Source organism: Talpa occidentalis, unplaced genomic scaffold, assembly GCF_014898055.3.
Source record: "Talpa occidentalis isolate TD23 unplaced genomic scaffold, MPIMG_talOcc4v2.1 talOcc4.7, whole genome shotgun sequence".
Classification (NCBI taxonomy): Eukaryota; Metazoa; Chordata; class Mammalia; order Eulipotyphla; family Talpidae; genus Talpa; species Talpa occidentalis.
The window spans coordinates 1,859,946-1,882,834 of NW_023605083.1; the positions used below are offsets into that span (position 1 = coordinate 1,859,946).

At 67.9% G+C, this 22,889-nt stretch overlaps 1 protein-coding gene across 1 annotated transcript; it reads right to left on the bottom strand.

The window, feature by feature from the left end:
- Positions 1-812: 812 nt before the first annotated feature.
- On the bottom strand, positions 813-22,518 carry ADAMTSL2 (ADAMTS like 2). The gene is made up of 20 exons (XM_054689202.1): positions 22,338-22,518; positions 21,488-21,576; positions 21,037-21,177; positions 20,440-20,582; positions 19,708-19,783; positions 18,526-18,628; positions 18,057-18,202; positions 17,836-17,959; positions 17,357-17,437; positions 15,375-15,550; positions 12,573-12,915; positions 11,029-11,401; positions 8,206-8,303; positions 6,623-6,749; positions 5,757-5,970; positions 5,500-5,655; positions 4,867-5,037; positions 4,041-4,217; positions 1,552-1,696; positions 813-976 (listed from the first exon to the last, which is right to left on the bottom strand). Exons 3-20 carry the CDS (start codon positions 21,148-21,150, stop codon positions 858-860), a joined length of 2,886 nt encoding a protein of 961 aa, XP_054545177.1. The 5' UTR covers positions 21,151-21,177; positions 21,488-21,576; positions 22,338-22,518; the 3' UTR covers positions 813-857.
- Positions 22,519-22,889: the final 371 nt, after the last annotated feature.

A 22,889-nucleotide genomic window follows, 5' to 3' on the forward strand; every position in this document is an offset into this window, starting at 1 on the left:
AAGGCTCAGCGTGCGCCCCGCCAGTCCCACCCCTGACTGTCTCTGTCCTGCCCAAGCGGGACAGCAGAGGTTTGGGTTACGGGACGTTCCTACCAGGCGCTGCCACCTCCTGAGTCCCACTGGACCCACAAACCCCCAGGTCCTGCCAGGACCCCTGCCGAGTGCCTCCAGACACCCCCCAGGTGCCCCACGCCCCACACCAGTTGACAAGCTCCAGAACGCTGCTCGCTCTGACCGGCACCCTGACGGCGCTCCTGCAGGCCCAGCTGGGGTGGCGCCCTCCCTCTCGCCCGTCTTCTCCCCAGGGAGCCTGTGCTGCAGCCCAGCCTGCCCCAATTCAAGGCCTCCCTCAGCAAATCTCCCTGTGGGGGCGGATCCGAGAGGCAGGCACCGCCTTCCAGGAACCCGGACGCCCTGTGGGCGCCCACCCCCGCCAGAGCCAAGTGGAGCCCCCATGCGCCATAAATACGACCCCTTTATTGACAAACACCAAGGCGCGCTGTGTCCGAGGCGCAAGGAGCGCCCTTCCCGGTAAAGTGCGTGGGTCCCTCTGCGCCCGCGCAGGCCGGGGCAGTGCGGCAGGGCGCGCCGGGGCGGTGACCGGGTCCGCCTGGCTCCGCATTCCTTCTCCGAGCCCCAAGCCCTGGGGCACTGGACCTCCCGGTCCCTTGGCGGGCGTGGGGGCCACAAACACGCGTCCTCTGGCTGAGGACAGCGTCCCGAGGCGGGCAGCTCTGTGGGGGGGCGCGGCAGGTGCTGGGGCCGTGTGCCCTGGAGAGCGGTGCAGGCGTCTTCTCGGCCCGGCCCGGCAGGCTGTCAGCGAGGCCGTGGGGCGGCGCCTCTCGGCGGGCTGCCCGCTAGGAGTGCGGGGGCCTGCAGGAGCGGCAGCAAGCTTTGCTGTAGTACCAGTGGCCGCAGAGGTTCACCTTGATGGCCAAGGCGCAGTTGGTGCCTGGCTGGTCCTGGCAGCTGTCGTCTGCGGAATGGGCACAGCAGGGCATGGAGAAGGGCATCAGGAGGGGCCAGTGGCAGAAACCCCGCAGACGGGACCCCACCCCCCAACCCCGGCTGCCCGGGACAGGGGGCGCTTCCACATCCACTGCCAGAGGCGGGTGCTCGTGTTCCAGTCTCTGTACCTTTCCTGCCCCGTCCCTCCCAGGGGAGCCACTGACCCCCTCAAGCCACTATACTTGGGCGGGGTGGTGCCCGGGGGCCTCTGCTCTCACCCTCCGGGGCCGGAACATCTCAGAAGCCCGCCAGCTGGCCACCCCCCACTCAAGGGGTCCAAACCAGAGATCACCGGCCACCCCTGGGGCCCCTGCGGAGCCCTGGCCACCCCGCCTGCTGAGTCATCGGCCCAGCCCCGCCCCAGGGTGCGCCCATCTTCAGAGGAGGCTGCTCTTTGCACAGTCCAGAGCCCCGCCCGGCTGCTGGGACCCCAAGCCCAGCTGGCCGCTCCCTCGCAGCTGCCCCCCCGGCTGGCCACTCCCCGCTCTGAAAGGGACGCGTTCCTCCCCACGGCCTCGCCCCCGCGCCAGCGCCCGCCCTCACCTGGGGGCTCCGTGGGGCAGGGCTGCAGGTCGCAGGCCTGTCTGCCCACTGGCCTGACCAGCGGGTCGCAGCCGCGCACGATGTCCGTGCCCTGGTAGCACTTCACGTCCCGCATCCGCACGCCCGCCCCGCAGGTCTTGGTGCACTGGAGGGGACAGCCAACGCCCGGCCGCTGGGCGGGGCAGGACACTCCCACCCCCCGGGCTGCTGAGTGTGGAGGACAAGAGACCGGGGGGGGGGGGCGCCCAAGGGAGCCTGGCCAGCATGCCCAAAGGCTCTGCCTCAGTTTCCCCATCTGTGCAGTGAGGGGCGGCCCCTCCGCCCTCGCCCCTCTGAGGAGGCTTGTCCCGGCATGCGGAAGGCTCGGGACCTGCGGCCGAGGCGGAGCTGGCGCCCCTCCTGTGGCGCTGTTCGCTGCCGGCCAGTTGAAGGCGCTGCCCGGAGCCGCCTCCCCCCATGGCGCCCCCGGCCAGATGTTCCCCTGGAAAACCCCAGCCAGCTCCCTGCGCACCAGGGACATCTGCTGACCCCAGTTCCCCCTCTGTCCTCCTGCCAAGGCCCTGCAGGCGGCGGCTCCCTCCCGCTCCCCCCGATGTGGGTGACCCTGCATCACCCAGGCATGTCTGGGGCCCGCGTCCTCGCTTCCCCGAGGGGGTGGGGGGAGCCCCAGCCTGGCCCGCTGCCCGGTGTTGCTTTGGAGGCGCAGGAGACCAAGAGCGCTTCGGCAGGGGTGGGGTGGGGGCCATGGGGGCCAGGCTCAATCTAGAGGCAACGAGAGGCCGGCGTGACGCTGGGACACGGGATGACCCCTAGAGAAAGCGGCTCCTGGCCAGCCCCAGTGCCCCCTTCGCCCCCCACTGTCATCAGGGCAATGGGGTCCCCCCCAAAGCTCCCAAGCTGTCCCTTTGGGGTCCTCCCCATCTTCACAGCTCTCCTCCCGCTGGACTAAGCACCCAGCTTGGCACCTGCACCCGCTGGCCCCCCCTCAGTGTGCTCCCGAAGCTCAGGGTTCAGCCCCCCGCAGCCCTCCCCTCCCCGTAGCAGGCCACTCCAGGATGGGGTGTTTGCTCCCAGCCTGCCTTGGCCTCCACAGCCACCTCCTGGACCCCGTTCATCCTTTGGGCCCTGGCTCTGTCCACACCTCCTCCCAAGGGACCCCCGCGCACCTGAGACGCTTCTCCCCCCAGGGGGCAAAATGAACAAGTGAATGAGTGAACAGGGAACAAGAGTTCCAGCTCCTGGACCGACCTGGTGCTATAGGGAGTACGAGGTCCAAGGGGGCCCCCCAAGTCTCCCTACTAGAACTCTGGCCACAAGGGGCTGAGGTCCTGGCCACACACTCCGGGCAGGCGGCACCGTGGAGCCCCCGGACGGCCCCACCTCTCAGGCTCTCAGAGCGCGCTCAGGTCTGGGGCTTCGGCCACCCCCACAGCCGCCTCGTGGCGAAGCCTCACCCTGGTGTCTTGCAGCTTGGCCCTGGCTGCACTGCCCCGGGGCCCCTGCTCGCACCCCCACCCCTGCCTGGGGGCCAAGGCCCTGGGGCTCCCCACTTGCTCCTGGCGATGGCCTCACTGAGTGGGGAGGGGAGGGGCACACGGAGACATGGCAGTGGAACAAGCCAATAAAAGGCTTGTCCAGACTGATGGCCTCGAGGCCAAAAGAAAGCCCCAGGGACCGTGGGGTCCCCCAGGCCTCCGCAGGAAGGGCAGAGAGGTAAGTAGCAGTGCAGAGAGGGGGTCTGCCCCCCGACGCCCATCTGAGAATCAGGGCACTCCCCACAGGCGGCAGCCAGAGAGCTCCACGCGCTTGGGGGGGTGGGCCCTAACTGGGGCGACCTCAGCCAGGGCTCCCTTCCCTTGGCGGATTCCAGTGCCAGCTGCCGCCCCCCAACCTACAGAACCCCCGCAGGTGGGGCACCCCTCTGAACTTCGGTTTTTCCCCCTCCAAACAGGATGGAGACCCCCTCGCCCAGGGCTGTTGGGAGAGGAGACCCCCTGGAGAGCCCCAGTCAGGGTCCTGCCCCCGGCCATGGAGGGGGGCTGGCAGCCTGAGGCCCAGGAACCCGCAGAGCCACGAGGGCAGCCGGCTCAGGCGTCGCCGCCCTGCCTCTGGCTCCACGCTGCCTTCTGCCACCTTTGCCCCGGCCACCACCTTGGCCCTGGCTCCCGGGGTGGGGCCCAGTCTGTGTGGGCCCCACGTGTCCCAGTTGCCCACCTGGGGTCAGCAGCCCACTTGCTGTGAAATGTGCAACTGAAAGGTTATGATGCGAGGCCAGAGTGCCTGGGCCGGAATGGCCCAGGAGGAACCCTGTGGTCCTGGGGTGAGATCCGAAAAGGCTTCCTGGAGGAGGTGGCTCTGCTGCCAACTGACTCCGCTGGAAGTTGGGGTGGAAGGTCCTGAGGGAAGCTGAGGGGGACATGAGGCACCGGGCGCGGGGTGGGGGCAAACAGGCCTGGCCGAGGCAGCCCCGGGGGCCAATCTCCGCTCACCTCAGACCACGGGCTGGTGTACCACTTGAAGCAGGGTCTCTCAAAGCACGTGCTCTCCTCGGGGGGCTTCTTGGCCAGCCCGCACTCGGGGCCGCTGCGCATCTGCGGCTTCCCATTGGCCAGCTCCATGCACAGGACCAGCCGCTTCTTGACCCCTCGGCCGCAGGTGGTGTTACACTGAGGGCAGCGGGGCAGCGGGTGGTAAGAGGCCGAGGCCGGGGGCCAGGGGCTGAGGCCAGGGGTCAGAGGCCCAGGCCAGGGGCCAGGGGCAGGGGTCAGAGGCCAGGCACAGGGGTCAGAGGCCAGGCACAGGGCTGGGTGCACAGGTGGGTCAACAGCCTGAGAATTGTTTGGTCCCTAATCATTTGGACCCTAAGAGATGTGATGCAGAGCTACTTAACAGAAAACCCGCTGTTTTGAAACAAAATCCGTCTGCCCAGGTGTCTCAGGCGAGTGGTGGTCCGGCTGGGGCCACCGGCTGAGGGCCACGGTCTGGACGACAAGCTGGTGACGGGGGGCAGGGGACACATCGGCGATCAGAGCCACGGGGGGCGCAGGACCCCGGCCAAAGCCAGGAAGGACCTGGGTCCAGGAAATGGGGTTCACGCCGTGGGGGCGCTAGCCCTGAAGCATCCTTGAGCGGCTGCTGATTTCTACTTGGGGAGACCTAAGGGACTCCCTACTTTTCTGACCTTTCACGGTCGCTGTCCGGGAACTGTGCGTGGTCACCCGTCCCTCCTGCCTGGGTGGCCCGCCTGCCGTCCTGGCGCCTGGTTCTCAGCCGGGCTCCCTGGGACAGAGGGGCCGGCCTGGCCGGGTTACTCACCCGCTCCCAGTCCTGGGCCAGCCAGTGGGCCGGGCAGTTCCTGTCGCCGCAGGGGTGGATGGCAAGGGGCTTGGTCTCCATCTGGCACTGTGACTCCGGCACCACCCGTCCGTCGCTGGCCTTGCAGTACACGTGTCTGATCACGCGGCCCTGCCCGCAGCTCCCGCTGCACTGCGGGGGGCGGGGGGGGACACTGGGTGAGAGTGGAGCCCTTCCCAGGGCCCCCCGACGTCACGCCCAGGAGGGGGACCGGCTCCCGGCGGCGTGGGGGAGAAGTCGCCTTAGCAACCGCTTTTAAAATAACACTTTCTGCTCCAATTACAGAGATTCCGTGTGAGTAGGTGTCAAACACACACACCTGAAGCACCCACTGAGGCTACACATGCACCCCGCCCCCACGGGGCCCCGCGACGTGTCTCCAACGAGACAGACAGTGGGACACGAGAGGCAGAGCAGTCACAGGGACGGGGACGCCGCCGCTTATTTGGGGTAAGGGCCTTGCGTCCACATAACCGCTGGGAGGCTACTGGGGCCGGCTGGGCGTTCTGCCCCCTCTTCATTCCAGGAAATGGGGAAACTGAGACACAGCAAGGCAAAGCTCCAGCCCCCCCAAAGCATGTGGGCCCGCCTCACCGGCCCCCAGTCGGAGACTGTCCACTGGCGATCACAGGGGGGGCCCGTGCAGTCCTTCTGCCCCACGGGCCTGGTGTTGGGGTCACACAGCTTCTCGTCCTCCGAGCAGCGGATGTCCCTGGTCACCACACTGTGCTCCCCGCACTTGGCCGGGCACTGCCCGAGAAAGCGGAGTCAGCGGGCCCAGGCGGCCCCCAGGCCCCAGGGACCCCGCCCCGGGGACCCCACTCCAGCGGCCCCGCCCGGGGACCCCGCACCTCGGACCACTCAGACATCTCCCACTGGGGCCCGCAGGCCGGGCTCCGGCACGTCTTGCGCTCCTCAGGCCGCACGGCCTCGGCCGCCTCGCACAGGTCGCTGTACACAGAGCTGTCCAGGCCGGGCGACAGCATCTTCCAGCAGCGCACGATGCGCACCTGGTAGCCCTCCCCGCAGGTGCGCGAGCACTCGCTCCAGCTGCTGGTCTCCCACCTGCCTCGGAGGGGAGGTGCGCCCTCAGCGACCCCGCAGGTGCAGCCCCCCCAACCGCCAGCTGAGCATGGCAGAGGCTGCCACCCAGACACCCCAGCTCGCTAGGGAGAGCTCGGGGGTGGGGGGCGGCACCCATGCCTGGTGGTGCCTGAGCCACACGTCTCCAGCAGCTCTCGGCCCCAGACCCTTGCCCACATGTCCTGTCCTCATCCTGAGGCCCAGATGGAGACACCCCCAGATGGAGCAGAGCCCCAGATGGAGCAGAGCCCTGGGACTAGCCGGGACCCCGGGGAGAGCTGCTCCTGCTGACCTTGGGAGGCAGCGCCCAGGTCCATCTGGGGACCCTGCCCAGCTGCAGCCATGCTGGAAAGAGGACACGCAGAGGGCCTATCTCTGACCCTCTGTGGGGGGACGGGAGCACTGGAGGGCTAGTGGGATGGGACTTCCCAGCACCCAGGAAGAACTCTTTTGGCATCCAAGTTCCTGCTTCGCCATGCGGCACAGGGCAACGTTCCAAGGTTCTGGCTGGGGACCTCGAGGCCCAGGGCCCGAGCCGTCTGGGGAAGGGCTGCGGAAGCACGGCGCTCGCCCAGCTCCCCGGGAGGCAAAGCCAAGCCCTGCGGGCGCCGTCCAAGACCCTGGGAGCAGGTACCTGGGCTGGCACTCCCTCCCAGCACAGAACTCCTGGACCGGCTCGGGACGGGTCAGGGCGTCGCAGTAGCTGTCGTCCACCTCGATGCCGTCGTAGCGGACACACATGGCGTAGGTTGACATGACCCCTGGACAAGGGAAGGGCCATGAGTGTCGTGGCCGCAGAGTGCCCTGGAGACCGGCAGACGGGCCATGCCCCTGGTCGCCTGATCCCCCTGGGCTGGTGAGTGGGGGTCACTTGCAGAGCTGCGCTTGCGGTCAGCCTATGGATCTGAACTACCTTCCTGTCCACACCCCAAAGCCCGGCCTCTTCTCTTTGTACCTGCACCCCTATTCAACCCAGCGAGGTTGGGGACCCAGTTCATGTCGCAAACCTTGGGTTTTAAATAAACCCAGATTGGCCCTGACAGAGGCACCGGGGGAAAGTCAGGGGTCCCTCATGTTCGTTCAACTGCCACCTGTCTGTGGGGGGTGGATGATGAGGGAGGGAGGAGTGGGTGACAGGGGCTGGGCGCTAGGTGGGTGTGTGGATATGGATGAGAAATGCAGCCTCTCCCGATGCAGTGTTAGATCCGCGCCCCCTGCCACCCTCCTGTGCCACGCCCCAGTCCTGTCAGACTCCTTTGTGAGCTTTCTCTAACCATTTGCATGTGTGCCGTCCTTAGCTCCCCAGGGCGCTCTGATCCCACCGGGGGCACAGTGTGCGAAGGCCCGGCCTTCACCTGCTGCTGTTCACTCCTCGGCCCCATCCCCACCTCTGCTTCTCCGGCCCACCCTTGAGCCTGGCACCAAGCTGGCCCACAAAACCGGCTAGGCCATGGAGGCCCCTGCGGAGGACTCGGGGTGACCTGGGAGAGGTGGCACGGGAGGCCCAGCAGGGTTGGCTGTTACTGGCATGTTCGAGAGAGAGGCAGGGCGAGGGGGTGCCCAGCCGGCCCGGCGCCCCACTCCCTGCCGGAGGAGCGTGTCTGAAAGCCTGGGCTCCCGCCTCCCTGGGCCCCACCCTGGTGGGACAGAGCCCCAGGGGCCGCCTGCTAGGGTTTGCTCCTCTTCTCCAGGGAGGGCAAGCCAGGCTCCAGCCCTCGGACAGGGGGACAGGCGCCCCTGCCACGTGGGTGCGATGTCCCGGCCTCAGAGACGCCAGCTCCAGGGTGCACTTGGGGGCCCCGCAAGCGCCTAGTCCCTGTCGGGGAGGGAAGTCCGCAGGTCCCCATGGAGAGTCAGCTCAGGCCTGGCTCCTCCCCGGCTGGGGGCTGTGAATGCCCAGAATGTAGCTGCCCCATCCCGGGAGGGAACTTCCTGGAGACTGAGACCGGGTCTGTGCCTCCTCTCAGCGCAAGGGGGCAGGGAGCCCAGCACGTGGGGGGCTCCAGTCCACGGCACCCCGTGTCCTGAGGGGTCTGGGGAACCACTTGAAATCACTGCAGAGACCCCTGAGCTGAGTCTAGACCCCTTCGCCTGCATTCTACTGCTCCAAGGTTTCTTCAGGGAAGACTGGCTGGGGGTGGGGGTGGGGCCCCAAGGAGTGGGGGCCCAGCCCAGCCAGCACCAGGAGGGGCTCAGTATGCCGGCAGCGGGCCTTACCTGTGGTGCATGTGGCACTGCAGGGCTCGTGGGACGACAGCTTCCACCGGTACATGTCCGCCGGGCTCACGCCCTGCTTGCGCGCCTTGGGCCTGGTCCTGAAATCAGGTCAAGCAGACAGGGATGAGAACCAGGGCGCTCTCGCCCGGCGCTGGCCGGGGCCTGCCCTGAGCCTGTGAGCCCTGCTGTCTAGAGCAGCCCGCTCAGTGCTGGGTGCAGGGAGGGCAGCTCTGGTAGGACGGAACAGGCGCTTCCACGCCGGCCTGGCCCGGGGTCTGTGCTCTGCGCTCTGCGCTCTGCACTCAGAATCCCTGAGCTGGGCCCCGACTCAGTGGGGTCGCCAGCCCCTGGACCTCAACAATCAAGCCAGAGAACGCTCAGCTGCCCACGGGGAGCGGCCACGCCCCTTCTGACACCCTCTGGGCTCTGTGGCGGCGCCAGGAAAGGCAGGCCAGGCCCGGCTCTGGCTCACGGCCGGAGCTCAGCAGCGAAGCCAAGGGTGATCAGGACTTCTGGTTTCTCTGAACCAGATGGTGTGGCGGCGCCACCTCTGTGTCCAGCGTGCGGTGCCTTTGCCACAAGCAGGGCAGGAGGCACAGGGCACACAGAGCTCAGGGCCCCTGCGCCGAGAGGCCGGGAGGTGGAGTCCAGCCCACACTCCCAGTGACCCGCGAGCCGGGGTAGGGGCCGCGGTGGGGAGCCCGGCCGACAATGAGTCTTTCCCACCCCGTTTCCCCAGACACAGGGCTGCAACGCGCTGCGCTAGCCCCTCGGACAGGTCCCTTTCTTGGGGGGCGGCATACGTGAGGCTGCCGGACCCACGCTCTGAATGGTCTGGGCCCTGCCCAGCTGTGCAGGAGCCTGAGGCTGGGCTCAGCCGGCACTGATGTTCGACGGCGCGCCTGCGGTTTCACGGGTGGGGGAGCGGGGTCCCGGCATCTCCCCTTGCCTGCACGTTGCCCTAGAGGCACGTCGGTCTGAGGACCAGAAAATAAGCTACTAAGATTTACTGAGGCGGCAGAGAAGGCCAGGAGGGCGGGACCCGAGGCCTGGGCCCCGCTTCAGTCTATGCCGAGCCGCTGGGACCCCCCACCCTGGGACAACAGGAACCCGCTCCGCCCTGGCAAGGGATGAAGAATAAAGGGAAACTCTCCCCTACTTCCTCCTTGAGAGGAAGCTTCAAAAGGACCCCTGGGAATCTGGGAGAAGACCCAGCTCCCCTGAGCAAGGCCTCCTGGGAGGAAGCAACCAGGAGGTGGGGACCCCCACTTCGGGGACCCCACCCTCCCTTCAGCAACTTGACATTCTCGCCAAGAACAAAGAGATGCAGAGACCCGACCCCATCTAATTACAGCCCCGCCAGCAGGCAGCCTGACTCATCCTGACTCCAGAGAGCGGCCAGGTTCAAAATAACCCTGCGGATTTGAAACACAAAAGGTATTTCTGGAGGGGCTGCCCACACGGCCTGGCGGCGCCCCCACCCCCACGCCGGCCCCGCAGAGGCGGCTATTGTCAGGCCCGCGTCGGTCTGTCCGGGTGTATCTGCCTGACGGTTCTGTCCGGGCAGCAGCACCAGGAGAAAAACACCCGGGAAATAACAGGCCCCTGCCCTCCGGCGCCCGCCCCCTCCCCTCGCCCCGGCAGCCAGGCCAGGCCCAGAGGCTCCTGGTCCGCCCTGCCCCGGCCGTTGCTGCGGGCCTGCGCGTCCCAGGCAGGGCCTGGCTGCGTGTCTGTGAAAGCCCCAGCTGCCCGCGTGGCTCTGCCTCCCTCCGGCTGGAGAGAGGGCGCCCCTGAGCCCCAGACGCCAGCCCCCACGCCTGTGTCTGGGCCCGGCCCTCCCCGGATTGTCGGAGGCTATTCTGAGAAGAGGAAAGTAAGCTTTCCTTTCGGGCCGCCCCCCACCTCTCCTCCCCCCAGCAGACAGGACTTCCTGTATTTGGACAATGCGTGATACCGGCGCGTCCAGCCCTCCCGGCCTCTCTCCCACCATCTCTGGTCCTGCTTAGCGGGTCCCTGAGGCAGCCGCCCCATCTCACCACCGGCACTTTCTGTGTGGTCGCCCAGTGCTGACTGCCGCGGGGCCGGCGCCGCTGGACGCTGTGGGGATGGACAGGAAAGGACCCAGAAGCCTGTGCCCTGGGAGCCTGGGAGCCTGGGAGCCTGTGCTGACAAGCCCCTCACTTGAAAGGGGAAACTGAGGCCTAGGAGGCTCGGCGTCGTGTCAAGTTGCGTGGGGCAGATTTGGGGCCGTGACCGGCCTCTACCTTGCACTGCACCTCACGGCCGCTGTGTTCCCTGCCTTTAGCCAGACTAGCAGTGGTCACCGATGAGCCTGTCCAGGGGTCCCTGGCCACAGAGAGCCAGCCTGCACTGCCGGGGCATGCTCTGCCCAGGCCAGGTCCCGGAAGCGTCCCCCCACGCCCCTGCACCCCTGAGGGCGGATGCAGCACACACCCTTGCTCTTTACGGACTCCTCACGCCACAGGGCTCATGGAGTCCTCCAGGTCAGCCTGGGGCATGGAGCCGCCAGGAACGGGCTCCTCACGAGGCAAGACCTGATTCTGAGCCCCCACCCTCTGCCCCAGACTGACACTCTGCACCCCAAGGCAAAGCCTGGCATCCCCTTCTAACCTCTGGGTACCCCCAACCCCCAAGGCCCCTCTCCTCACAAGCCTCTGGGCCCTGGGCCGGCTGAGCAGACAGCCCAGGAGCTTCTGCGGAAGAGCTGCCATAGAAGGTTCTGGAGACCTTGCTCTGCCCAGCAAGACACTCCCCCATAGTGAGGCCTCTCTGAGCTGGACCCCGCCCCCAAAGCCCCCGTACCTGGCCTTGTAAGTCCTGTTCCCGGCCGAGGTGGGCAGGCTGGTGCTGGCGTTGGGGAAGGGCGCCTCGGAGGAGGCGTTGGCGGCTCGGTCACTGCTCAGCTCCAGGTAGGACCCGTTGAGCAGGTAGGCACCGGCTCCCTCGCTGTCCTCGTAGTCCACGTAGAGGCTCTCGGCCGGGGGGCTCCTCAGGGCGCCCTGCGCAAAGATGCTGTTGACGGTCTCGTTGAGGGGGAGCTCCCTGGCGTTGGAGCCGGCAGCCCGCAGCGGGCCGGAGATGGCGTTGGCGGAGAGGAGCTCCTGGGAGGCGAAACGGGCGTCGGCCTCTTGGTCATCCTTGTGCCCTTCGAGAGCCGTCCCAGTGGCGTTGCTGTCTACAGGGGAGACAGGGCGCTCAACCTCCAGTGCTCCCCTCGGGGAGGGCTGGCTGCAGGCAGGAAGCTGGGAGCTGAAGCAGGTTTCTGCCCAACGGAAGGGCAGGATCTGGCCCCGGTCACCAAGGGCAGGCAGAGGGCAGCCTGCTTGCCTGCAGCGGGCTGGATAGCATCCCCCAAAATTCACGTGTGCCCAGAACCTCAGAACGAGAAGTCTTCCTTAGTTAGGGATCGTGGGACAAGGCCATTCTGGATTTAGGGAGCCCACATTCAGGGCTGGTGTCCGAGTAAGAAGAGGACACAGACACAGGCAGCGGAGAGGCCATGTGAGGACAGGGCAGAGGCTCAGGGATGCAACCGCAAGCCCGGGGGGCTCCAGAAACTGAAAGAGGCATTGAAGGACCCTCCCTTGGAGTCTCCAGAGGGACCGGGCCCTGCCGAGCCCTGGGCTCCGGGCGCCTGGCCTCAGAGCTGCCGCGTCTGCCCCTCAGCTGTGACCACTGGTTCCGGGGCCCAGGACACTGATAAACCTCCAGGTATTTTCTACTGATGACGCCGGGTTCTCGGAAGCTTGCCCAGGTCAGTGAGGGGACCACCCCCAAGACACTCCACCCTCTGCCCCTCAGCTGCTGTGATGTTCCAGACCAACCGTGGGGAGCAGGGGCCCTTGGGCCCCACCTACCCCATCTTCAATCACACCTCCGGGCGGCCTTGCTTTCCCTCCTGGTCTTCACCCTCACCCCAGCTCCTCCACCCTCCCCCAGTTAATCCTCACTTGTTACGAGCTCTCAGGTCAGGGGTCACCCCTCTGAGAACTCGGGGTCCCCCCAGGCCCCTGGCTGTCTGGCATTCTCTTCCAGGGCTCCCGCCACACCTTGTCAAGCTGCCTGTCCATCTGTCTATCTGTCCCGAATGAGCAAGGCTCTGGCTTGGGGTCAGCCTGTCTGGTTAGTCCCCCCTGGGGACCGTGTGACTCGGGCGAGCCTCCGCCCCCACCCGCCGGGCGGGAGAACAGGTCTCGCTCGTGGAAGCCCGAGGGCCGCACGTGCCCACCCCACCAGCCTGGCCCGGGTGGCCCCTCTTGGGACCCTCTCTGTAGCCTCGGGCTGAAGCACCAGGGTCCCTCAGCCCCCCGCGCTCCCCAGAGCCCACCGGGCCCCCACCCCGTTACCTGGGAAGCCCTCGCCCCTGGGGGGCCCCTGGCAGGCCCGGCCGCCGGCCTGCTCACAGAGCTCGTTGGTCTCCTGGCCCTTGCTCCGGCCCAGCTCCGGGCCTGGGAGGCCCAGCAGCCGGTTGTCCAGGCCCAGCCGCTCGGAGGAGGCCTGGCCATAGAGGGAGGCGTTGCGGTGCAGGAGGCCGGCCAGCGCCGGCCCGGCCAGCTCCTGGCTCTCTGCGCTCTCAGAGGCCGGCTGCGAGAAGCCGTAGTAGACGGGCGGGGTGTGGCGGGCGTGCGGCGGCTGCAGCAGCGTGTACTCGAAGGTGATGGAGGGGCTCTTGCCGTTCTGGTTCCACACCTGCGGGGGAGAGGCGTGGGCCACTCTTTCCGCCCAGCCCTCCCCGCCGCCCAGGAGGCCATGGCCCTGGGGACAGCGGCCAGCCCTCCCCACCACACCCACCCCCGGCTGCACGAGGAGGAGGGAGTGCAGGCGGTGAGGGTGCACGGCATATAGAGAACGTTCTAGAGGTAACAGAGCCAGCCTGTGCTGTATCACTCCACGTGCCTGGAATCCAGGTAAGGCAGGCACCCCCCCCCACCGCATGCACCTGCCCTCCCCCTGCCAGCTCAAGAGGGGGGGTGCCGGGCCCAGGCTCCCGAGGGCCAAGGCCTCTGCTGACACTCCCGGCAGCAGGCGGGGGGCCCCTGCATCTCCCCAGCAGTGCGGATGCAGGGCTCACGGGGCTGCCACAAGGGTGGAAGTGCCGCCTATCAGGAGGGAGAGGCCCCGCAGAGGACCAGCGTCCTGGAGGAGGCATGAAGGACCCGAGCACCCGGATCCCTGAGGGGGTGGAGGGGTGTCCCCTCAGCCGGGCTGGAGGCACAAGAAGCTGTCGCAGAGCTGCTTCTCTACAATCCCAGAAAGGGGGTGCCAGGAGTGATAGCACCAAGGGCAACGGTGGCCGGGTCTGGCCCACAGAGAGCTCTGAAGTTCTGAGAGAACAAAGGGCCCCAGGGGGCGAGAAGCCAGGCCAGAAAAGGTCCTCGGCCTGCCGCACAGACCCTCAGACGTGGGCAGGGAGGTGACCGGGAAGCAGGGGCTGCCCCCTGACACCCCAACCCCTGTGGAGCTCCTGTGCCACCTTCAGACCCAGAATGCACTGAATGCAGAACCTCCAGGCCCAGGAAAAAGGATCCAGAACAAGAGCACATGGGACTGCTTGCCCCACCCCCACCCCGTTCCTCCTGGAAGCGCCCACAGCGGGGCGCTGGCTGACGCTCCTGGGGAGGGACAGGCCCTGGGGCTGGGGCCAGCATTGTCAAATCTCTCATTGCCCCGTTGCTGGGAGCACCTGCGGGCGACAATCACACCCTGGCCCGGCCCAGCTCCCAGAATGCCCGGGATCCCCTCGATGTTTAACTGGGAGCTGGCAGACCCTGGGCCTGCCCGTGGTCCACGCCAACCGGACAGGGGCTCCATGGAGCCTGTGGCAACCCCGCCCCCACCCAAGGGGTAAACCAAACCAAGACACCCCAGGGGCAAAAGGAAGTGCGCTGCCCTTCAAGACCTAAAGTGCAGGGGTCCCAGTGCACCCCCATTAAATTCAACAGCCTGGACACTATAAAGCAAGACCTACCCAGGAGGGTGACGTGAGCTGCATGCCGGCTGGGGCAGCAGGTGGAGGGGACCTCAGGAGGGCCCCTGGTGGGGGCACAGAAAGTCACAGTGGCCAGAACCCCGGATGAGTGAGCCTGACCGTCCTGGGTCACAGGGCTGGCCGGTCGCACTGCCCCCAGATGCCAGTGCTGGCCAGCCTTGGCCTGGGCAGCCTCTGGGGTGGCCTGGCCTCTGCTGGTGCCCGGGCTGAGCAGAGCAGAGGAGGAGGCGCGGCCAGCAGCCTTGGCCTGCACCTGTGTTCTGAGGGTGGGGACCACCCCTGTGGACCCAGGCAGCGCCCAAGGCAGGCCAGGACATGCCCTTGAAAACAAAGGACATCTGAGGCCTCCCACCCACGTCGTGAAGAAGAACATCAGCCCAGCGGGCCCCATAGCTGGGAGCACGACCTCCCACGGGCCCATACCAGGGGCTGCTTGGAGGGTCCCGAGCAGACAGGTGGCCTGCAAGGGCAGCTGCCGCCTGGCCTTGCTACCTGGTCTGTCACCTGCAGTGACGCGTAGAACCCCAGAACTGCCCATGATGGCATCGCCTGGGTAGCTGACAAGTTCCTTCCGTGTCCCCGGAGCTGGGGCCCCCGCTGCGATGGCCTCCTCTCTGGCCACTGGCATAAAAGTGCCTGGAAAGCTAGTCCCCAGGCTAGCCTCTGCCACCCCCGAGAACACTCCATGCACCCCCACCGTGAGCAACCCCGGGGGAGGGGTACAGCACTGCCCAGTCCCCAGCACTGGGAGCAGCAGCGCCCCTGGGGGGCAGGGAGTCCAGGGGAGGCGTAGCCCCCAGTGCGGCAGGACAGCAGGCTGCACCCCTGCCCGCCCTCCTCCTGGCCTCTCTCCCCGGGGTGGGGGTCAGCACAGCCTCCCGCTATGCCCAGCCCACAGGGGCGCTGCTAAGGAACTGAGAGGGGGAGGGAGGTGGGTGGCTGCGCCGGTGGGGGCTGGGTAAACAGAGAAACGAGCAGGTAGGAGAGTCCCCACAGGAAGCAAAACGTGAGGGAGTGAACGGGTGACTCCAGAAACGAGCGGGCGCCAGTGAGCAAGGCCGGCCGCCGATGGAGCCAGGCCGTGTGCATGCCCCGCCCAGCGGTGCCCCTGGAAGCCCCTGCCCGGTGCCGCCCGCAGCCCGAGCCGCCACACACCCACCATGACGTTCAGGCCCTGGTTGGTGGGCCCCTGGGCCACGATGTACTCGATGCCCGTCTCGTACACGTCCATGGGCCGCCGGTACTTGACCACGGTGCCGGCGATGTTGAAGTTCTTGGGGCTGTCCACCTTGAAGTTGCCGTTGAAGAAGTAGAAGCCAGCTTCGTCGGCGAGAGCTGGGAATGCAAAGCTGGTCGGTGAGCCTGGCCGGGGAGGCCAGGACCCCGAAGGCAGGAAACTGTGCGCGGGGAGCAGGACACGCGGTGTCCAGCATGCAGCCCTGGCCGGCACAGGCCAAAGAGACGCGGTTTCCTATCGGTGCAGAATAAACGGGGAGGCCTCGTCCACTGGTAGCCGCCCGGGGCCCACGGCCCTGTGACTTGCCACCTCTGAGGGGCAGAAGGGTTGCAGCCGTGAGCAGGGGCTAGACCTGGGTCAGTGCCTGGGGGAGGCACACAGAGGGTTGGCCAGGTCAGACAGGGGGTCCAGCCTGGGCCGGCCACCACCCCAGCTCTCCTACTGGATGATGGGGGGGGGCTTCCGTGCCTTTCCAGGGCACCCCCGTACCCCAACGGCTGCCCTGAGAACCCCTGAGGCCTTCCCGAGCCATGCTCCAGCGGCCCAGGGCGCCCACGGCCATGCTGGGACAACTACCGGCCACATGTCCCATCCACCACACTCCCCATGGCCAGGCACATCCTCCGTGGCCGTCTCCTGGAGACAGGTGCAGGTGGACACTGAGTCTCTCGGAAAAACGGCCCCATCCCAGGGCCCGAGTGGAGGCTGAGGATGCCCAGACAGGAGTGGAGGGTGTGCAGCCCCAGTGGCCACCTCCTGCCAGCCCAGAGGCTGGACATCTGCCCGGAGCTGCTGCCATCATGGGGGTAGCCGGCAGGAGAGCTGCGCGGGTGAGCGGTGACCCTTGCAGCCCCGGGGGATGGGTGCAAGGCAGTGGCCCCCCACTCCCAGCGCATTTTCCAGAGTGTCCAGCCTCCGAGGTGCCACAGAGGAGGCAGCGGCTTGTTCAGAGTCGGCAGACGCAGCGAGCCTTGCTCGTCCACAGCAAAATTGCCCTCCATGCCCAGAGGCCTGAGTGGCCCCGAGGGCAGGTGGGGTGCGGCGGCCACTCGACCCAGCGTCCAGGGCCACGCACGGGCTAAGGCCCAGCCAAGGCCTGCTTCCCGACAGCAGTGCCCTTCTTCCTGCGGCTTTCCCGGCGCTCCGAGACCCCTGCTATTTCCACACGTCTGTTTCGAGAACGAGGGCTCTGCAGCCAGCTCTGGGAACACGGCATTTCCTGGCCGGCCCGCGCTCGGTGAGCCACAGAGCACCCGGCCTGGCAGGGCTGGAGCAGGCCCTGGGTGCGAGGCCGGGCAGAAGGACTGGGGGACACACGGGTCTTGCTGGAAGGCCTTCGGCAAAGCCCCCACCTAACAAGTGTCCCCCAACCAAGGAGGTTCCTCCGGCCCTGGCTTGTGTGCAGCCACCCTGAGTGGCGGGGGTCAGACAAGCATCCCCACCTGGACCCCTGCCGGCCATCCAGGGCAGGCCCGTGCAGGCAGAGGTGTCGGCACCTGCCCACCTCAGCCAGAAGGGCCTCAGGCTGCCGCCTGGGGAGGCAACACTCCAAGAGGGTCCTCAGAGAGACCTTCCAGAAAATGTCTCAGCTTGGGCCTCACCCCCAGGCTCTGCGCCAGCAGCCCCAGAGTCCTTGAGCTGGTAGCCCAGCCAAGGCCCAGCTTCCCGCCAGGCCGTGTGGAGGTGAGAACGTGGCCGGAGAGCCCCAGGCCCAGCTTCTTGCCCACTTCCTCTGGCCCCACCTGCTGAGTTCCACTCGCGCCTCGGGCTCCAGGGTGCCTCCTCTAGCATCTCCAGGGGGTGCTCCACACATGCGGGGTATAGGCCTCTGGGCCCCAGCTTCTCCCCAGGAAGGCATCGAGGGTCAGGGCCTTCCCCACCCACGGGGCGCCCCAAATACGCACCCAGGACATCAGCCGACTTCTTCCGCTCCACGATCTGGATGTCGCGGGCACCGGCCGGGATGTGGGTCACCAGGGAGTAACCTGGCGTCAGACGATAGTGAGCCGCAGGGCTCCGCTGGGAGGTGGGTCTGGATGGTGGTCGCCGGGGTGCCGTCCAAGGCAGCCCCGCCCGACACCGGGGTCCAGCCCAAGCGGCTCCAAGGCTGACCCGCCGCCCAGGCCCAGGCAGTTCTCCCGGGTTCTGGCCTCCTTGTCCACCCAGCCTGGGGGTGGCTCTGCCGGGCCCTGCCCCGGCCTTTCCCGAGGGCCCTGGGACCCTGCAGCCGCAGACGCGACCAACTTGGCTCCTGCTCTTTGGGGGAGCCCTGGGTGCCTGCAGTAAGCGCCGCACCCCAGCCTCAGCTTCCGCACTGGCTCCTGCTCCGGGCCTGCCAGGGCTCCAGGCCCCACGGGCACCCCGACGCGGCGGGCGCTCTTACCTAGGTGGGCATTGCCCTTGCGGAAGTTGCCCGTCACGTGGGTGCAGCTGCTCCCGTCGCCCTGGCAGACGCCGCACTTGTCCAGCGTGTGGGTGGAGAAGAGCACCCCGTCACAGCCGATGGGCTGCAGGAAGGAGCGGACGGGGCTGCTGGAGGCGCCTGGCCACGCCTGGGGGGCGGGCGGCACGGGGCCGGGCGCGGGGGCTGCAGTGTTTCACAACCTCACATTTGCCAGACACGCAAACCCCCCGCAGGTCGGCGAGCTTGCAGGACGTGCCGTCGCGGGCGGGCACCATGAGCTGCCGCTGGCCGTCCAGCGTGGTGCAGTGCAGGTCGCAGGGCTTGCTGGAGATGTGCACGTAGTCGTCTGCGGGCGACAGGTCTCAGGCTGGGCCCCCGCACTTGGGGGCCGGGGCTGGGGCCGGGACTAGGGCTGAGGAGGCTGGCCCGGGTCTCAGAGGTAGGAATGGACCCAGATGCCGGGGCCTGGGGCACCAGCTCGGCCACTCCCCCTCTGCTGGGGGCTCCCCGGGGCCCCAGCACTACCCCAGAGAGCCTGAACCACAGTGACCCTCCGGCTGACCGGCCTCGGGGCCTCCACCCTCCCACCTGCCATGGGCCTCCCACAGTCCCCGGGAGGTGACCCCTCCAGGGCAGCGGCTCTGCCTGCCAGGTGGCCGGGGCGGGTACCAGGGTACAGGGGCTTCCACTGGTGTGTGCGCCCGTTGTACATGTGGGAGTTGAAGGAGACGCACTGCTCCTCGCGGAAGCTCCTCCCGTCCGCCGGACACTCCTGGGGGGGGAGGGAGACGGGAGGCGGCTGAGGAGGCGCGGCTGACAAAGGCGTGTTTGTCCGGCTGAGCAGGAAGTGGCTGCAGCCAGGACGCAGGCCCAGGGCCCTCTCATTCTCAAGATCCCCCTCCTCTCTGGAAGGAAGGAGCCCGGCGGGGCAGTCACATCCCGCTGCGCGACTGCTGGCCCCTCGCTCTCGGGGGACCCTCTCCTGCCTCTGTCCCCCGCGGAGCCGCCCTTGTGTGATGGGCAGTGGCCACAGCTTCATAGGGCAGGACTCCTCGGGCAGGGGCAGGGCCTGCCAGGCCACCAGGGCTGGAAGCCCACATGGGGCCGCACCCCAGAACACAGTGCTGAGGAGGACAGCCGGCTGATGAGGCCGACAGAGGTGCAGCCCCTCCCCTCCCTTCAGTCCCGAGCCCCTGAACCCCACATGGACACAGGGACACAAGGGAGACCCCAAACAGCTGCCTGGATCCCTACCCCACACCCCAAGATTCAGGCTCAGACCAACTTCGGCCCCACGGAGGCCTGCTTGGAGGCCAAGTCAGTGGGGACGCCTCCTGCCCCCACCTGGCCACGGAGAGCCAGCACCCCGCTTGTGGAGAAGCCACAGTGGCTGAAGCAACGGGGCGGGAGCATGGGGCTGGAGCACGGGGGCTGGAGCATGGGGGGCTGGAGCACTGGGGCTGAAGCACAGGGGCTGGAGCATGGGGGGCTGGAGCACTGGGGCTGGAGCACAGGGGCTGGAGCATGGGGCCTGGAGCACAGGGGCTAGCTCACCGGCGTGGCCCTGGGTGTGGGCGACAGTCTCACAGGTGGAGATGGGGGCCTGATTGCTGGCTTCCCAATTGCAAGGGGGCTGCAACCAGAGACCCCCACCCTGAGGCTGCCCCTCCGGCTCTGCCAGCTAAAGGGAGTCCTCCCCAGCACGCGCCGGAGCACGTGGGAGCACGTGGGAGCCACGGGATTGGACTTGAAGGCAGAAGGGCAACCCCAAGCAGGGCCCTCCCGCCCCTTCGTAGCCCTGAGAGCTGCGTGGGGTGGGGCGGCTGTCGTTCACCGCCCCCGTGGCCTCACCTGCACACTGCACAGCTGGTACCTCTTAGACGTGCCGGTGCAGGTCCTGTTCCCAGCGCCCGTGACCGACGTTCTCCTGGGGGTAGATGGGGTTCTAAGCCCAGGCCCAACCCTGCGCCTGCCTGGACGGCCGGACACCCCTGCTTCCTCTGACGGGGGCTCCTGCTCCTCGCCCCGCCAGCCCGCCTAGCTCCCAGGCGCCTGTGGTTTGGGGGTGTTCTCGTCCTTCCCAGAGGCTGGTATCCGGGGTGCCTGCATGCCAGGCCTGGTGCTGGGGCCGCGTGCTCAGAACCAAGATGGCAGCGTGGCCGCGTGTCTGGCCTATGCCAAATGCAGACACGCGGAGTCTCGCCTGTCCTCAGAGAAGTCAGGCGGACGCCAGCGTGACCTCCAGGACACAGAGGAGAAAACTGGAGCTCAGAGAGGTGAGGGACCCGCCCCAGGTCACAGAGCCGGGAAGCCAGCCAGGTCTGCCCAGTGGTGAGCACCACTGCTCCCCGAGCCCCTCAACCCAGGTCCAGGTGAGACCCCTCCCCCTGGGCAGTGAAACGGGAGAACGCCCCGAGACCCTGCAGCACGCGGCCCCTCAGACATCCTTCTCGGGCCCCCTGGAGTCCCGGCCTGACGGTGCCACCTCACACAGACGGCTCCTCCCAGCCTGAGACCCTGCCCACGGCTGCTGCCCCTGCTGCCCACCCCCACCCCAGCGCCCGCCCCGGCCGGGCTGGCCACCTCTGCTGCAGGCAGTGCCGCTCCTGGGACGTCACGCCGGCCCCGCAGCTCCGGGAGCACGCCGTCCACTTGGTCCACTCCCCCCACCAGTAGGCGGTGGCATCCGCACCCCCCTCCAGGCTGTTGGAGGTCGGGCCGTAGTCCTGGGTGAGACCACAGACGGTTAAACTGCCCGCAGCCCCGCGCCCGGACAGGACCACAGCCCCTGGCGGGTCACCGGCTGCACCACAGCAACCCGGGCTCGGATCCCTGGGGTGGTCTCAGAGGGAACCCCCAGGAAGCTGTGGGCCTCAGTCGTCGTCCCTGATCCTGAGATCTGGAACATTCTGGAGGTTGGGCAGGATCCTGAGTCCTAACCATCTACTTTGTCCCTCCTCAGCAGCCTGGGGCCAGGCCCAGGTTCCGCAAGACACACGCCCCATCTCCACGCCCAGCTGCGCGAGGAAAGCACCCGGGCCCTGGACCTTCTGCCCGGACCCACCGAGCCAGCAAGGGGCTGGCCGGCCCCGAGGGACAGGGCCCCGGAAGGGGAGGCTCCGGCCTGTGCCTGCACGCCTGCCACCCGGTCCACCTGAGGAGGGACTCGCTCCCACTCACCATGGCCACACTGGACACCACAGTCCCAGCCGCAAGTGCCATTGCCAGCTGGAGCCAGGCCCAGCCTGAAGGCCACCATCTGCCGTCCATCCTGGGAAGCGAGGCTACTGTCATCACCAGCCCCCCGTCTGTGACCAAGGTCTGCGGGGGTGGACGGAGGGGCCGAGGGTCTGGACACAGCCCATCTCTGTGGCTGGTAGGACCGGCTCAAACAAAAGCACCTGGGACTTCTACCCACTCAGCTCTTGGTGACCCGTGGGGGAGGGCCTCCGCCAGCCCTGGTCCTGCTGGGAGGCCCCTGGACACCTCAGCCCCGCAGCCCTTCCTCTCCCAGGCCTCGGCCTCCCACCTGCCCCTGCCGCCTGGAGAAGGCGGCAGTTTGTGCCCCTGACCGTGAGCCGCGACGCCACCATCACCCCGCTTGAGCGCCCCAGCCCCAACATGGCCCCACCTCTCTGGGGGGCTGGTCTCAGTCCTGAGCGCCACTTGCCAGCGATCTGGAGAAGGGGTTTCAGAAGCCGCCACGCCTGCTCCTCTAGCCTGGAACCCAAAAGGCGAAGCCGGCTTGCCCCAAGCCCCGCCACACCGTGCTGACCAGCCCCCAGAGCCCAGAGCAAACTTGGGGATGCCGCTGGCTAATTCCAGGGAGGGAGGGTGTGAAGACGCTAACACCCGCCACAGCAGCCCTGAAGTCCAAATCTGCCCTGGCACCCCTCCCTCGAACCCGCATCCCTTGCAGCCCAGGCACCTGCAGAGTTTCAGGAGTGCCCTGCGGTGCCCGTGCCCCCCAAGACAGGGCGACAGTTCTCCCTTGAGCTTGGAGACAGTGTCCTTGAGGTCCCCCCGGGGGAGCTGTCTGCCCCCCACATGGTCCTCCTGCTGCAGCCCCCCAGCCTCAGCAAGCACAGAGCCCCCCTTGGCGGTCCTGCGGGCTAATGGGTGCCTCAGCTCCCGCCTGCCGGCTGAAGACAGGTGCTGAGCAGCCTCACACCTGGTTTTCATTAAGGCCCAGACACTGCTGGCTCGGGGCCAGGCCTGGCTCGCGCGGGGTCCTTGCCTCCCTGGGGTCCAAGCCCAGCCACCAGCCCAGCAGAGAGGCTCAGGCACAGGCGCTTCAGGCTCGGGCAGGGGGCGGGGGGGCTGCCTTGGCGGGCCCTGAGGGTCGAGGGCTGGGACCCCTCCCCTGAGCCTTCCTCCTGTTACATAACACCCCCGGGGGCCAGGGGTGCTCTGCCCCCAGCCCCTGACGGGGCTCCGCAGGCCGGAGGATTGCAGCGGCCGGGATGGGTGGAGGTGCCTACCTGGCCCGGGCTCAGCAGGTTGTCTCCGGAGAGGGGGGAGCGGGCAGCCAGGTGCTCGGCAGGGGAGGCTCTGCCCTCTCCCGCCTCCTCCTCCCTTCGCTGCCTCCCCTCCACTTCCAGGAGCGCCCAGAGAGGGGGTTCCCAGAGAGGCAGCAGCCCAGTGCCTGCTCTGTGGTGCGGCTGCCTTTATAGCTGTCGGGTAGACAGGGAGGAACTCGCACTTCCCACCAGGCTGCTACCCCGCCCGCCGCAGCCGGCCTGGCGCACACTTTAACCCGCTCCGCGCCTCTGGAGCCCGGCCAGGCCGGCCCAGCTGCCTGCTGCCTGCTCCGCCGCCGCCGCAGCCCAGGAGCAGCGAGCAGGGAGGCCGCCTTCCGGGGCCAGAACTCGGGACCCCACGTCTGCGTGCAGATGGCGCGGCCGCCAGCGGGGTCACGGGGAGGCCGGTGGTGGCAGAGTGAACCCCAGCCTTGACCCGGCCGTTGCTGCCTCCACGGGGCCCCAGTCCCTGACAGCGGAGAGTGGAGCCTGGAGCCGGGCTGGAGGAGGGGG